The sequence below is a fragment of the Balaenoptera borealis genome (assembly GCF_965194805.1).
Source record: "Balaenoptera borealis genome assembly, chromosome: 8".
NCBI lineage: Eukaryota > Metazoa > Chordata > Mammalia > Artiodactyla > Balaenopteridae > Balaenoptera > Balaenoptera borealis.
Genome location: NC_138865.1, coordinates 9,300,103 through 9,313,880, shown reverse-complemented (window position 1 = coordinate 9,313,880; position 13,778 = coordinate 9,300,103). Strand labels below are relative to the sequence as shown.

General features: G+C 44.1%; 1 protein-coding gene across 7 annotated transcripts in view; it reads left to right on the top strand.

Annotated features, from left to right (window-relative positions):
• Positions 1–533: 533 nt before the first annotated feature.
• The window catches only part of MSRA (methionine sulfoxide reductase A), a 380,733-nt gene continuing 367,488 nt past the window's right edge, over positions 534–13,778 (top strand). For 3 of the 7 annotated variants that reach the window (XM_082402905.1, XM_082402904.1, XM_082402906.1), the window contains exon 1: positions 538–1,002. In XM_082402905.1, coding sequence (XP_082259031.1) covers positions 867–1,002 — 136 coding nt within the window. In that variant the 5' untranslated portion in view covers positions 538–866. Of the gene's footprint in view, positions 1,003–13,778 lie in introns of all 7 variants that reach the window. The other 4 variants (XM_082402909.1, XM_082402910.1, XM_082402908.1 and 1 more) reach the window with 3 other exon arrangements.

Below are 13,778 nucleotides of genomic sequence, written 5' to 3'. Positions count from 1 at the left end.
GCCCACTTTGGCAGAACATTCGTGTAAAACCAAAATTTCACATATGCAACTCCCAAGTCACCCATCTGCCTCCACCCACCTTATTTTTGGGGTTGAAAATCTGTCACAGGAGCAAATGTTACGTCCCATGATTTGAGAGCCAAGAATGATCCAATAGAACCCTTAAGTTCACCTCAACTGCGTTAATGGGTTATCAGTGCCTTGTTCCTATTTTTCCCCTTTGTGTTTATCAGTATATTATTTCCATGTGTGTGTGCATATATATATGTATATATAAAACATTATATTGAATTATCTTCCCTATTCTTAACTTTTTGAAAATTGTGCTTAGTTTTCACTTTGGATAATCATCTTTTTGATAATTTATCATCATAATGGCGCCAGTGGAAACAGATATAGTTACTAGTTTGTAAGGTAGGTAGTCGTACAGTTTACTGGGCACACCGAGCAATTGCTAAGGAGACTGTGAAATGCGAACGAACTTTAAAGTCAAAAGCCGGGCATTATTTTTTTGGCCCCTGCCGCTTCACGTACTCTATACCGCCATTAGTACACTTGTCTTCCGCCCGGGAACTTTGCACCGAAGGGGAGCAAGGAAAACTCGCAGGTGCGTCCCCGGACCCGGCCCCACGCCAGGGCGAGAACACGCCCTCGGTCCGGGCCCGCCCGGCCCGAGGCTGAGGTAATCACTCGATTCCGGTGCGGGGGCAGCACAGCCGGCCGCGCACGTGCCCCCGCTGACCCGCCCGCCCGCCGGCCAGTGCACCCGGCTCCCGCCGCCCCGCGCCGGCCGCCCACTCCGCAGCGGCGCCTCGGCTCCCGACCGCGCCGGTCCGCCCGGCGGCCCCTAGGCCAGCCACCCGCCCATGCTCGCCGCCACCAGGACGGCCCACCAGCTCTTCCAGAGCCTCTTCTCCGTCCGGAGAATGGGTAACTCCGCCTCCAACATCGTCAGCCCTCAGGCGGCCCTGCCGGGCCGGAAGGAGGCGATCGCCGTAGCGGGTAAGGACGCGGGCACGCACCGAGGGCGCGGTCGTCGCCGCTATGCACGCGCATCCTCTGGCCGCCGGAAGGGAGCCGGGGGCCAGCTTCGGGAGGGTCGGCAGCCGGGGTTCTGCGCAGGCGCGGAGAGCGCTGGCAGGGGAGGGGGCCAGGGTTAGCTACTCTTTCTTTGTTTGGGTTCTTACCAGCTAAAACAACGCGAAACGCGTTGACTGGACCTACTACGGTGGTGTAATCCACCTACAGTGCAAATACCCCGGCGGCTTCAAACTTGGGGCGGGAAAAGCACTGACCCAATTTTCGCCCTTTCCCACGGTGTGCATCCCCTTTCTTTTTGGCACCGGCCGCTGGGATGCTGGCCACTTGCATCGGTGCTGCGGTGTTGTGTTGTCACTGGAAGCAATGGAATGGTACAGAACGATGAATACTAAAGTTTTGAAATTGTTTCTCACTTCACTGTTCTGGTTGTAGGAATTATCCTTAGGCTACCATTATCCTCCAGGACTGCCCGGTTTCCCCCAGTTGGCAGGAGCTGCCCCTGGCCCTGTGCTCCCGGGTTCGCCTGTGTGTGTCAGCCACGCAGAAGAGCTGTGCTTCCCAAACTTAAAAATAATTTTCTAATCTCATACCAATACTTCTGGAGAATATAATAAAATATGATAAAAATGGAATGCTAGAAACTACCCTAAAAGTTTCGAAAGCATAACTCTAATTTATGTCCCAGCCCCTTAGAAGGTCGCAGATAGCACGTGTCCACCAACCTGAGGACCATACTTTGAGAAGTATTACCTTGGTGCATTGCTTCTCATAGTGTAGTCCCAATGATATCTTTTAAATACGCCCTTCCGGTGATACTAATGCACTCGGTAGTTTGTAAACGGCTGCCTTAGAGGTGTTGGAGGATTAAGCGGTGATTAATCTTTTACATATGGCTCGATGCCAAGATAAATCCTGCATTTACAGTTTTCTAGGGATTCTTCCATCTTTCTTTTCCTTAAAGAATTGTTGAGTATATATAGGAGGAGGTCGTTCTGAGGGTCTGTGTATCATACACAATACTCAGTATGAGAATGGAGAAGGTAGAGGTTTTTGGATTTGAGGCAGTTTAGGAACTGGTGCTGTGTGACCTGTTTCTCATTCACCTACATTAGCAGTTCTATTTCCTGTGCCCCACATCACTTCACTCCCAACTCATTGATAGCCTTAAAAAGCTTATTTTTGACTCAAATTCAGAGAATGAGTTTTGAAAAAAAAAAAAATCCCGATTATCTTTAACTCTGTCTCTAAATTACATAACCCCATTATCTAAACTTTATCTTGAAAGAGAATTCTCTTTTAACAAACAAGGATTCATAAATGGATATTTAAAGGCAATACTTCTCAACGCTGAACTTTCCCAACTTGTATGAAACTTCCTCTTTACACGCTACAGTGTCTGTGGTATGTCCTCCTAGACATCTAAAAACAAACAAACCAAAAACTCCTGATCAGATTTCCAAACTGGTTCAAGGTTAAAACTGACCACAATTTAGTTCTCCTTTATCTTAACCAAAGTCTTCCCACTCAATTCTTTAGTATATAAATGACACTTTTGGTAAAAGATTAACATGACAGAAACAAGCCAACGATTTCTTTTTCTATCCATCTAATAACTCTGACTGCAAAACCTCAGGACTTGGTGCTTGTCCAGGCTCTTCTGCCTTTTTATATAGCCATGCATACATTGCTGTATCTGGACCAGTGAACTGTTTTTTTTGGTGTAGGGCCAAGCCTATAAGGCACATGTCCTTTTTGTTCAGCTGTTGTAACTTCCACCCCCACAAATACTTAAATTTTAGATTGTGGCCTTTCCTATCTCTACCCCTGGTACTGCTGCCTTGACAGGTTGCCGAAGGTTCTGATTGGCCCAAGAAATGGGCAGTGTTACCTCTTTGGTGGGTTTTCAGTGGCTGTAAGATAGAAGCTTAGGGACTTAATAATATTGTTTTGAAAGTTAAATTCATCTCTACTCCAACCTCCAATCTGTTTAACAGCTTTTCACCTTTCTATATTACCTCTGTTTATGTCTGTTGTTATTTGCACCCTACCCTAAGTTAATTTATAAAGGTAACATGGTTTCAAGAAAAATACTAATGATATTTTTATTTTATTCTAGAACAGGATGCACTAATTTAAAAAATTCATATGGAAAAATAAGCAGGAATAGTTAATGGTAACTGTAAAAGAAGAACAAAGAGGGACACCTAGCCCTTGCACATAGTAAAAGTGAAGCTTAATAATTTAAACAGTGTGGGACTGGTCCATGAATAGATAGGTCGATAGAAAGATCAGAAATTCTTAAATATGTATGAGAATGTAGCATATGATACAGGTGACCTCTCAAATCAGTGGGGAAAAGATGGAATATTCAATAAATGGTTATGGGACAGCTGAGTAGCCATATGGAAAACAAACAAACAAAAAACCAAAAAAACCCCCACCAAAGTTGGATCTGTACTTCACGTCTTAAACCAGGAAAAGTTCCAAAAGATATATGTTGATAATAGCTCACTCTTATTGAGTGTTTACTATATGCCGGACACTGTAGTAATTGATTTACATTTACTAATACGTTTAATCTTCACAACAACCTGAGGAGGTGGTAACTGTTATTATCCCCACTTGTAGGTGTGGAAACTGAGGCCTATAGAGTTTAGGTGACTTATACAAGGTCATATAGCTAATAAGTAGTGGATCTGGGATATGAATATAGGCAGTTTGCCGCTAGGGTTTGTGATCTTAACTACTATATGTACTGTTTTTTCATTTAGTTAAATGTACAAAATGAAATAATTTAAGGATGAGCAAGGGAGAATTCCTTTAGAAAGGAAAGCCTTTCTAACCATGACTTGAAAATCAGAAGACTTAAAAAACTGATAAATTAGATCACAACAAAATAAAAATCTTCTGCAGGCAAAAATTACCGCAAGCAAATTCAAAAGACAAACTGGGGTAAATATTTGCAACTCATATCGTAGGTGAAGGACTAATCTCCCTAATATATAAGAAGCTTCTAGAAGATAATAAGAAAACACCAACATCCATTAGAAAAATAGACAAAGGTTATGAGCAGTTTACAGAAAAGGAAGTATAATTGGCTCTTAAACATATAAAAAGATGCTCAGCTTCATTCATAATGAGAATGCAAGTACCATTTTTCATTCTTCAGACTGGCAAAAATCCAGAAATTTGATGATATACTTTGTTGGTAAATCCTTAAGGAAGAAGACACTCTTGTACATAGCTGGCAAGAATGTAAATTGGCTCAACTCTTATGGAAGGCAATTTGGCCATATCTGTCAAAAATTTAAATGCGTATACCTTTTGACCGAGGAATTCAATTCCTGGGAATTTATCCTACAGATATACTTGCATTCGTGCCAAATGATGACTGTACCAGGTTATTCACTGCAGCTTTGCTTGCAGTAGTCAAAGACTGGAAACAACCCAAACGCCCATCAATAGGGGCTAGTTAAATAAATTATGGTTCGTCCTCACAATGAAATATGCAGCTGTAAAAAAGAACATGGAATATCTATATGAATGGGTATGGAGAGATTGCCAAGATATAGTGTTAGGTGAAAAATGCAAGGTCAGAACAGTGTTATATGTTAACTTTTGTGTGAACAGGGAGGAAAGTAATAATATTTATGCACAAAGAAACTTTGGAAGGATAGATAAGAAAGTAATGGCCACGGAGAGGGCAATGCAGTGAGCTGATGGTGGAGGGGAGACACAGCTGGGAGATTTGACTCCGTGCTTTTTTTTTAACTTTTGGTTCTTATAATGTGACTGCATTATTGAATTAAGTAACTCCACTTTGAAGATGATCTCTTTCTGCTGTTTTTAGTCTAATTGACCACCTTTCTATCATCTTTTTTCATCCCTATTTCAAGTTCTTTTTTTTCCTTTTTAAATTTTGCTCTCTTTTTCATGTCAAGTTCTGTTTTTCTTCCCCAACTTGCTTTTGTAATCAAAATCCACATTTTGGCCTGATTTAAAAATCTAAATTTAGAGGGTGAAATTGGAATAAGTTAATCCAAATCATTTTACATTTCATAAATATTCATTTTTATTGAAGTGTCAATTGTGGTGGCATCATTTATACAAAGAAAAGATCCTTGGGGACAAATTCCTTCCACTATTATGTAGAAGGCATTATGTGTATTTCTTTTATTTTGAGTGATGTACATAGACTTTTAAAAGAAAATCATAGAAAACAAATTTCCTTTTAGAAAAATTTTCACCAGTGTGTGATTAACTTCTAAATTGTAGGACACAGAGCTATTATCTCTCCTCTTTGCATCCTGTCTAAAGCTCTTTATTTTACCCTCTGTTTCAGAATCCTCAGTACTTCCCTGAAGTCCCTGGGATAAGGGTATTCCATATCTCCCACCATCTGACCGTTACCTTCCCAGCCTTTTTTCCTACTGTGCCCCTATAGAACCCCATCTTCTGGCTAGCATGTGCTTCAGTGTTTTGCCTCTGGAAACGTTCATGTGATTTTACCCAAGTGGGTTCCACACTCTAATCTTTTCATTTAGTCATTCATTAAATGTTTATTAAATGCCTGCTTGGGTAAAATATTGTGTTTTCCATATATCCTTATCCTGCTCTTCCTCAAAACTTGCCCTGCTTGAATTCCATTTCTGTTATAAACCCATCCTTTTCCTCTCCAACCTAAGCAATCCCTTTCTTCTCTACTAGACAAATAATTTTGAACTATTTTATGAATCCTTCTATCAGATCTTGCGTTGCTACTGAGGTGCTTTTTTGCTACCCAAGTTATTAAATCTCTGTCGTATTGTAGTAGGGGCGGGGTGGGTGTGCAGCCGTTATCATGAGCCCTTTAGCGCATCAGTTAGAGGTCCCGCTCCGCCAACAGTCGGCCTGCCAGTGGTCCTCAAGGCAGACAGTGCAGTGAGAGGCCGATCGTGGCCGTTTCCCCGGAGCCCTCCAGGCCCTCCCGCCTCGGGGCTGGCGGGTGAGCTGGGGGCTCGGGGACAGGCTGAGGGCTATGTCCCGCAGAGCCCCAGAGCCCTCGCCACGGCTGCCTGCTGGCCGGGCCCAGGCCTTGAGGCAGCAGCGAGCCTCTCCCCCGTCCCCACCTCTGCCACCTAACGGGGGTGGCTGTCTGCATGGGTGGCAGCCCACGGAGGCCTCAGCCACTGGAGTATACGGACACTGCCATCCAGGTAACCGCTTCAGCCAGCTTCAGTCTCTCTGTTCAAGTTTCAAAAATTGGTCCAGCTGAGATCAGTTGTCTACCCCTAGGAGGTGGCCAGAGGTCAGGGTTAAGTTGCAAGGACATTGCACGGCATTACTTCAGGTCCACCTCTGTGGTGGGGCTATTCTCAAAGAAGGGCAGTTGTTGTGAGCTGGGAATTCACCTGATGGGTATTTGCTACAAGAGGTATTACGTTGATCCTACACAAATGATTTTCTCCAGTTTAAATGCAAAGCCTGAGGGCCGGCTGGATCCTGGGCGCCTTGCCTCCTCAGTGATGACGGCTGGGCAGGGTCTGGGGACCTGGCCCTGAGGGCGACGCCAGCTGAGATCTGCCTCTTTAGCCTGGCCTGGGCACTGGCAGGAGGACCCAGACTGGGTGCTGGGCGAACGCTCCCGGGCAGGGTAACCGGCCCGCGCAGGGACCCCCTCCTCTTAGCCAGGGCCTGGGCCTTGGAGGGCGGAAGTTGGGCCTTGGGACCTTGCCCTCTCTTGTCAGGGCAGAGAATAACATTTGTTTTGGTGAAGGTTTACAGGAATGTTGTGACCTGACGTGACCCAACCTCAGGAACAAAGGATCTGACACCAAGAAGTTTGCAACAGCTAACCACGCGCCTCCCTCACCTTTCCTATAAAAGGGCTTTGCCGAAAGCGTTCCGGGAGTTCGGGGTTTCTAAAGCATGGGCCGCCTGTCTCCTTGCATGGCCCTGCAGTAAACCTTTCTCTGCTCCAAACTCTGACGTTTTGGTATCGTCTGGCCTCATTGTGCGTCGGGCACACAGACTTGTGTTTGATGACATTATCTCCCCATCTGAGTGTGAGCTCCCCGGAGGGATGTCTGTCCAGAGTGGGGAGCCGTGTTTCACTCCTCAAAGGGTGGGGCTGGACCGTGTTTGATACTTATTTTATCCTGTACTCTGGAGCGCTTCACAAAGGGTCCTGCCTGCCTGCATCAGACACTCAGTAATGTTTTGTGGATATTGGGGGAGAGTGTGGTTAATGCCTGAAAACAAAGACCAAAAAGGTGGTTTTTTTATGTGACCATCGTGTGACCAATGGTGACACAGAGAAGCTAGCAAAAACATAATATGTTTTATCTATGGGATACATATTCTGAATTTTTTTTCCACTGGTGGTGGTGGATTTGTGCTGATTTCAGAATTGCCTCTCAGTCACTCTTGTGACCAGTGGTAAACTTTTCGACTGGCCAGGATGGATGATGGGAAGCCCCTTGTCTTTAGTCTCTGAGCAGGGACGTGCTAGGGACCTGCAGCGGCGGTGGGGAAAAAGGTGGCATGCGCAGCGCAGCCCCTGGGGGGTCCCGTCCTGCTCCCCTCTGGTTCAGGGGACACAGCGAGCCCCTGTATCCGCTGGGGAGGGAGGAGAGTGACGACAGCTGGGTGAGGAACGGGAAGCTGGTTGGGTGAGGAGACTCAGCCTGTGACATGGGTCCCAAGAGAGCCAGCAGCCTCCAGGCCCTCAGCAAGGACCAGAGTGAAGGCCTCTTTGCCGAGCTTGGTCTGGCCCCTTCACAGACCCCAGTGGCCTGGGAGCCATCACCCCTGCTGCCTTGGCAGATGACCAGGCCCCTTCCCATACTACAGCAGCTGGCTGTAGCCCCTGCCATCCTGTGCCAGCCCGGATCTCAAACTCCGGCACTGTACGAAAGACTGAATTCTGCAGAAGATGGTTTCAGGGTGTCAATGTGAGGAAGAAAAGTTGTGGATCTTCTACATCCTATTCTTTCATCTTTCTTCCCTCATAAATCTGTAGTTTGTCTGAGAGCATCAGAATATCTAATGTTTTATGAAATAGTAGCATTAGAGTACAAACTACTTCAGGGCAGGATTTTGTCTTATTCCTTGTGTCTGGAACACAGTAGGTTGACAATAAATATTTGCTGAATGACTGTAGCATATTATGTTGTGAGTTCTTTGATGGGCAGGCCCCTCAAAGCCATACCTGTGTTATGATACAGAATAGATAGTCAATAGCTGTTTGAATGGGTTCTAGGTACTTTCTCCATAAGCATCTTAGCTGTAGACATCTTTGCTGCAAGCATTTTTTGCTGCAGAACTAATTGGCAGTTTTGCTGTGAAAGATAAAATAACTGGTTGACAATTTTTGGTTTGACAGTTTGGTTTTAACTGGTTGAAATGCGTTAGCATTTCTTCCACTTAGTGACATTATTGATGGCTTTACTGAGCTGACAGATGACAGTGATTTGCCCCAAGAGTAGGTTTTTTAGTTTGAAACACACTGCATTGGAGGAGGAAGAGGCTAAGGACCTCAGAGGTGCAGAGTTGAACCCACGTTTCCCATAGAACTTTGGAACCTCTATCAACGGACGTGTGACAACATGCTAAGGACACACAACAGAGTAGAGACTTTCACAAGGAAACACAGAGCTCAGTTACAAATACGCATCCTAGTGTTTGGAAACTGATACCTCTCTTAATGAAGGAAGAAATTTTAGGGAAAATTTGTCTGATGCTGAACAAGGAAATGAATCAACAAGCAAGAATAAAGTATAGAACGCAATGAATGAAAGACTTGGAAGACGAGTTTTCAGGTACAACCCACAAAGTAAAATCAGTTATCTGGGCAGTATCGCCATGATTCTACACTGCTCATGTTTTATTACGTCCTTTTTAATGTCCCTCTTTTATTTTTCATTATTTTATCTTTCAGGGCAAAATTGCCTTATGTCCAATTAGTTAACCCAGTGGAAATGTTTGTGGCAAAAATGCATCAGGCAGCGTTGTCTCTGGCAAGAATGCTTATGATGAAAGCACTAGACACGGGTTGAGTAATGGAGAGGAGAATAGCACATTGAAGAAGACAGGAAGGGTGGGAGCCTGGGGACTTGGGATTGCCACTGTTTGCTGGTTTCCGTGTTAATAGTTTTTCCTATCATACCAGAAAACTGTATTACCTAGATAGCATTTCAACAGCCAAATGGAAATGTATGTGATAAGGAGTGGGCCATATTTGAAGAATTGGGCATCAGTCCACCCTTGGTACGTGATGGCAGCCTCCTTAGCTGTCACTTCTTCCTTCCCGGAGTTCAGAGCACCAGCCCAGGCTCGGCTGCGCAGAGCTGAGTTTTCTCCATGCTGCCCAGACCTTTGGTTACGTCAGATTTCTAGTAGGCCGTGGGTTTGTCATCATGGGGTAGTTCAGTCATTTTAGCTTGTGTCTATCTCCTCACCAACTTTTTTTTTTTTTTAATTTTTATTTATTTATTTTATATATGGCTGCGTTGGGTCTTCGTTTCTGTACGAGGGCTTTCTCTAATTGCGGCAAGTGGGGGCCACTCTTCATCGCGGTGCGCGGGCCTCTCACTATCGCGGCCTCTCTTGTTGCGGAGCACAGGCTCCAGACGCGCAGGCTCAGTAATTGTGGCTCACGGGCCCAGCTGCTCCGCGGCATGTGGGATCTTCCCAGACCAGGGCTCGAACCCGTGTCCCCTGCATTGGCAGGCAGATTCTCAACCACTGCGCCACCAGGGAAGCCCCTCCTCACCAACTTTTAAGCTAAGAGATGGTGAGAGGTTGGGAGAGTCTGACATCTGCCTTGTCTTTGAATAAGTGGAATTGGCATTTGCTGGCATCACCCCTGTCGTTGCCTGCATTTTACTGCTCTACTCTTTGTACCGTCTTCTCCTGGCTGGCTGGCTAGCTTCTTCCCAACCACTCTCATCTGTGCATAGCTCCTGAAAGCTAGATCTCATCTTGCAAAAGTTCCGCTTCCCATTTCCAAATTCTTAGAGGATATGTATGTCCTGCCATAACCCCAAACTCAGTTCTAAGACCAAACTTACCATTTTCCCTTCAAAACACTGGATACATATTTTAATTTCCCCATTTCTGTCGTGGCACTACTCTCCCCCAAACCTTAGCCACATTCATCTTCGATCCTTGCCTCTGTATTTAAACTGGTCCTCTTCCAGTAAGTCTTGATTGTTCCTTGCGTTCTGTATTAGTCAGGGTTTTCCAGAGAAACAGAACAATATATATATAGTATGAGGGACTGGAGCACATGATTATGGAGGCTGAAAAGTCCAAGATCTGCTGTCTGCAAGCTGGAGGCCCAGGAGAACTGGTGATGTAATTCAGTCCAACCCTGAAAGCTGAGAACCAGGGGAGCCAATGGTGTAAGTTCCAGTCTGAGTCCTAAAGCCCGAGAACAAGGAGCATCCGATGGCAGGAGAAGATGGATGTTCCAGCTCAGACAGAGAGAGTGAATTCACCCTTCTTCCGCCTTTTAGTTCTAATCCGATTGGATTGAATGAGCACCGCCCCCCCCCCCCCATATTGGTGGGATCATCTTCTTTACTCAGTGTACCAACTCAAATGCTAATCTCTTCCGGAAGCACCTTCACAATGCACACGGAGGTAATGTTTTACCAGCTATCTGGGCATCCTTTAGCCCAGTCAGCTTGGCACAGAAAACTAACCATCACACTTTCCTTGTTCGCTGCTTTCAGTCTTCCCAGTCTGTCGTGAGCACCACTACGAGGCATCTGTTTAAACCTCAGATTTCTGTCACTGCTAAGAAAATAGCGGTAACTGTGTGATCTGGGTGATGACTTTCTTCATCCTGGGGTTAGACACATTCTTTGACTTGCTGCTAATCTCAGTGTTCCTGATCTCTGCTTCCACCGCTGAGGCTGACTCCTACTCTTAGTACCTTCCTCTGGGAAGCTTGCTTTTTTCCTCACAGCCCATCTCAATCTTCCTGGACCTTTCAAGGCTAATCTCAGTTCTTCCCCTTCCATGCTGCCTTTTTGGGGACTGTTTCAGCATAGATTGCTCTTAGAACTGGAGGTGGAGCTAGGGCTTTGAGGCCCTGTTTTACACTTTCATTCCAATGTGTCTTCTTTGGGACGTAAAGGTTGAGTTCCTTTAATGTATTTGGAGCTCAGAGATTGCCATTGTACTCCCTTGCTTTTCCTGAACTTCTAACCTGGTTATGGTGCCCTGTGCGCATGACCAGAGCTCTTGGATTACAATGGTCAGGCTGCTTGGTCTTCTGGTAACTTCCTCTCTGGATGTCCTATCAAAGCGTTCTTCCCATTTGGTGAGATACTTGACTACTTTGATCATGATGCTGTTAAAATAAGCTGAGGCATATTAAAACTTTTAAGAGTCTATTTGAGCAAAAACTGATTCGAATTGGGCAGCATCCAATCTAGCTGAGAGAAAGGGGCTCTGAGGAGCTGTACAAAATGAAAGATCTTTATAGCCAGAAGGAAGCGGGAACAAGGAAGTTGTACTAGGCAGGGTGGTCATGGCAAGCTTACTTTTCTCTAGGGGATGGCAGGAGGTCTGTCAGGCAGATTCAGCTAGTGCTCATGAGGCGATTCCTGATTGGTTCTTAAACCATTTCTCTCTCATTTCTGGGAGACCCCAAACTGTAGCCAAGGTAAATCTTGGTTTGGTGACGTGGGGCTTAGCATAAGTGACTTTATTTGGGGTCTATTTTTTGTTTTTTTGTTTTTAAACAATGCCAAATGCTTGATTTTACCTTGACCAGAGACTGCCATAGCCTCTGAACCAGCTGGGACCTCTTCTGTAAGCTGGATCGCTTCTAAAATGTTGAATAAGGTTATTGCCCTTCACAGAGAAGGACATGGTTCCTTACATTGCTGTAGGACTTCTGTACCATTTCATGAGAGCATATCTACAGAGTTTCTCAGCAGGGTATATTTCTCATCCACTAGCTTGTTGAATAAGTGTGGTAAATTTACATTATAATAGAGCAAAGACTGGTAATAGTGAAACTGGAAGAAATGTAGAGTTACAATATGTTTTGATGACTATATTATCATTATATTTTTAAAAAATGAGGAATAAAATTCAGAAACATTGAATGTCTTCCCAGAGCATGTATATAAAATGAATTCTTTTGAAAATATTACCATGGTAAGGTAATAACGTTAGTGTTGAATTTTCCTCTGGAACTTTTTCATATTTTAGCTTTAATTTTTTTTTTTTTAATTTGTAGTTTACTCTTAGGTAATTTATAGTTTGCTTAGGTCAAACGCAATGTGAAAAATTAAAAAGCATTGTTCACACGAGGCCAAAAATTATTCTTTGGCCAACTGAAGAGAATTTGATATTTTAACAGACGTACTGCAGTTAGCAGATGAAAAGAAAACCACATTAGGGTTTGCCGAATGAATCAGCCAGCTTTCCAATAGAGTCCCGGAGAAAACACTGCACGGCTGCAAACCTCCATTTCCTCATCTCTTCTTAAGAACCAATTCTCGAAGAGCTACGTCATCTAGCAGGAAGCCCAATGTAACAACTCCTGCTTGGTCCCTGGGGTTCCTGGCCCACCACTTAGCATTCCTCGCACACCGAGCTGTGTGCATTGGCACGAAGCAGCCACACGGAGCTGCCCGCTCCCCCCACCGAGGCTGCAGCCGGCCTGATAACAGCCCTGCTCACCAGCTCACCAGGGTCTCTCCCTGACAACCGGAGGCAGGTTGCCGGGAAACCACATCCCTCCAAGAGGAGACCCTGCACCCAACTGCCTCTGCATGTAAAAGAGGTTGGAGGAGCCCCTTGCAGATAACTTTATTTTCAGAAATTTAAAAAAATATATATTTTTTTCTTTTTCAGGATTATGCTCATCCTAAGAAGTGCTGTGGATTTATTTTGATAAATGGAATAAAAGGGAATAATTATTTTCTGATTAGGTGTTGGATGAGTAAGATTATATAGCTGTTTGCTGCAGTAGTTTGGGGGAAACATATAGGAATAAGCTATATAAATTTAAATATGAAGTTCCAGGGGCAAGATATGAACCAGGGGATTTATACGAGTATGATGGAACTTAAGCTTTAACTATTTTGGTTCATTGAAAGCCCGATGATTATTTATTTCAGAATAAGGAGATTGATTAAAGAGCTGAAACCTAGGTTTCTTTTTCTGTGTATGTTTGCTTTGGAACTTGTAGGATGGTTGATAAACTAAATTGATATAATTAATAAAATGAAGATTCTCTACTGTATACTCTCTTAGAAAGGAACCAAGGGGTCTTTGCTCTCAGCCTCTGGTTTCTCTTCCCAGGAAGTCTGGTAATAGGCTATTCTCGCTGGTCCTACCCCCAGTCTTGACATGGCTTCTCTTTGCTTCAGGGCCTTTTTTACTTAAACGTTAAATTTTTATTCATATTTTTGCTCAAAGTTTGATCTGTAAGTTTTTAATCATTTTTATCCTCTTCTCCCAACTTCCCAAGTAACCACTGTCCAAAACCAAGAGAGCATTCTTCAGTGCCTTTCTCCATATCCATAAAATGATATGTAAACACTCACATTATTTATTGTTGGTATTTTATAAAAATGAATCAACTTATATTCTCTGTATCTCACTTTTCTCACTTAATAGTACATTATGGAAATATCACCAAGTCACCTGGTATATCTTAACATATTCTTTTTAACAATATTAATAGGCTTAATTTTTTGGAGCAGTTTAAGGTTTACAGAGAAATTGAGTGA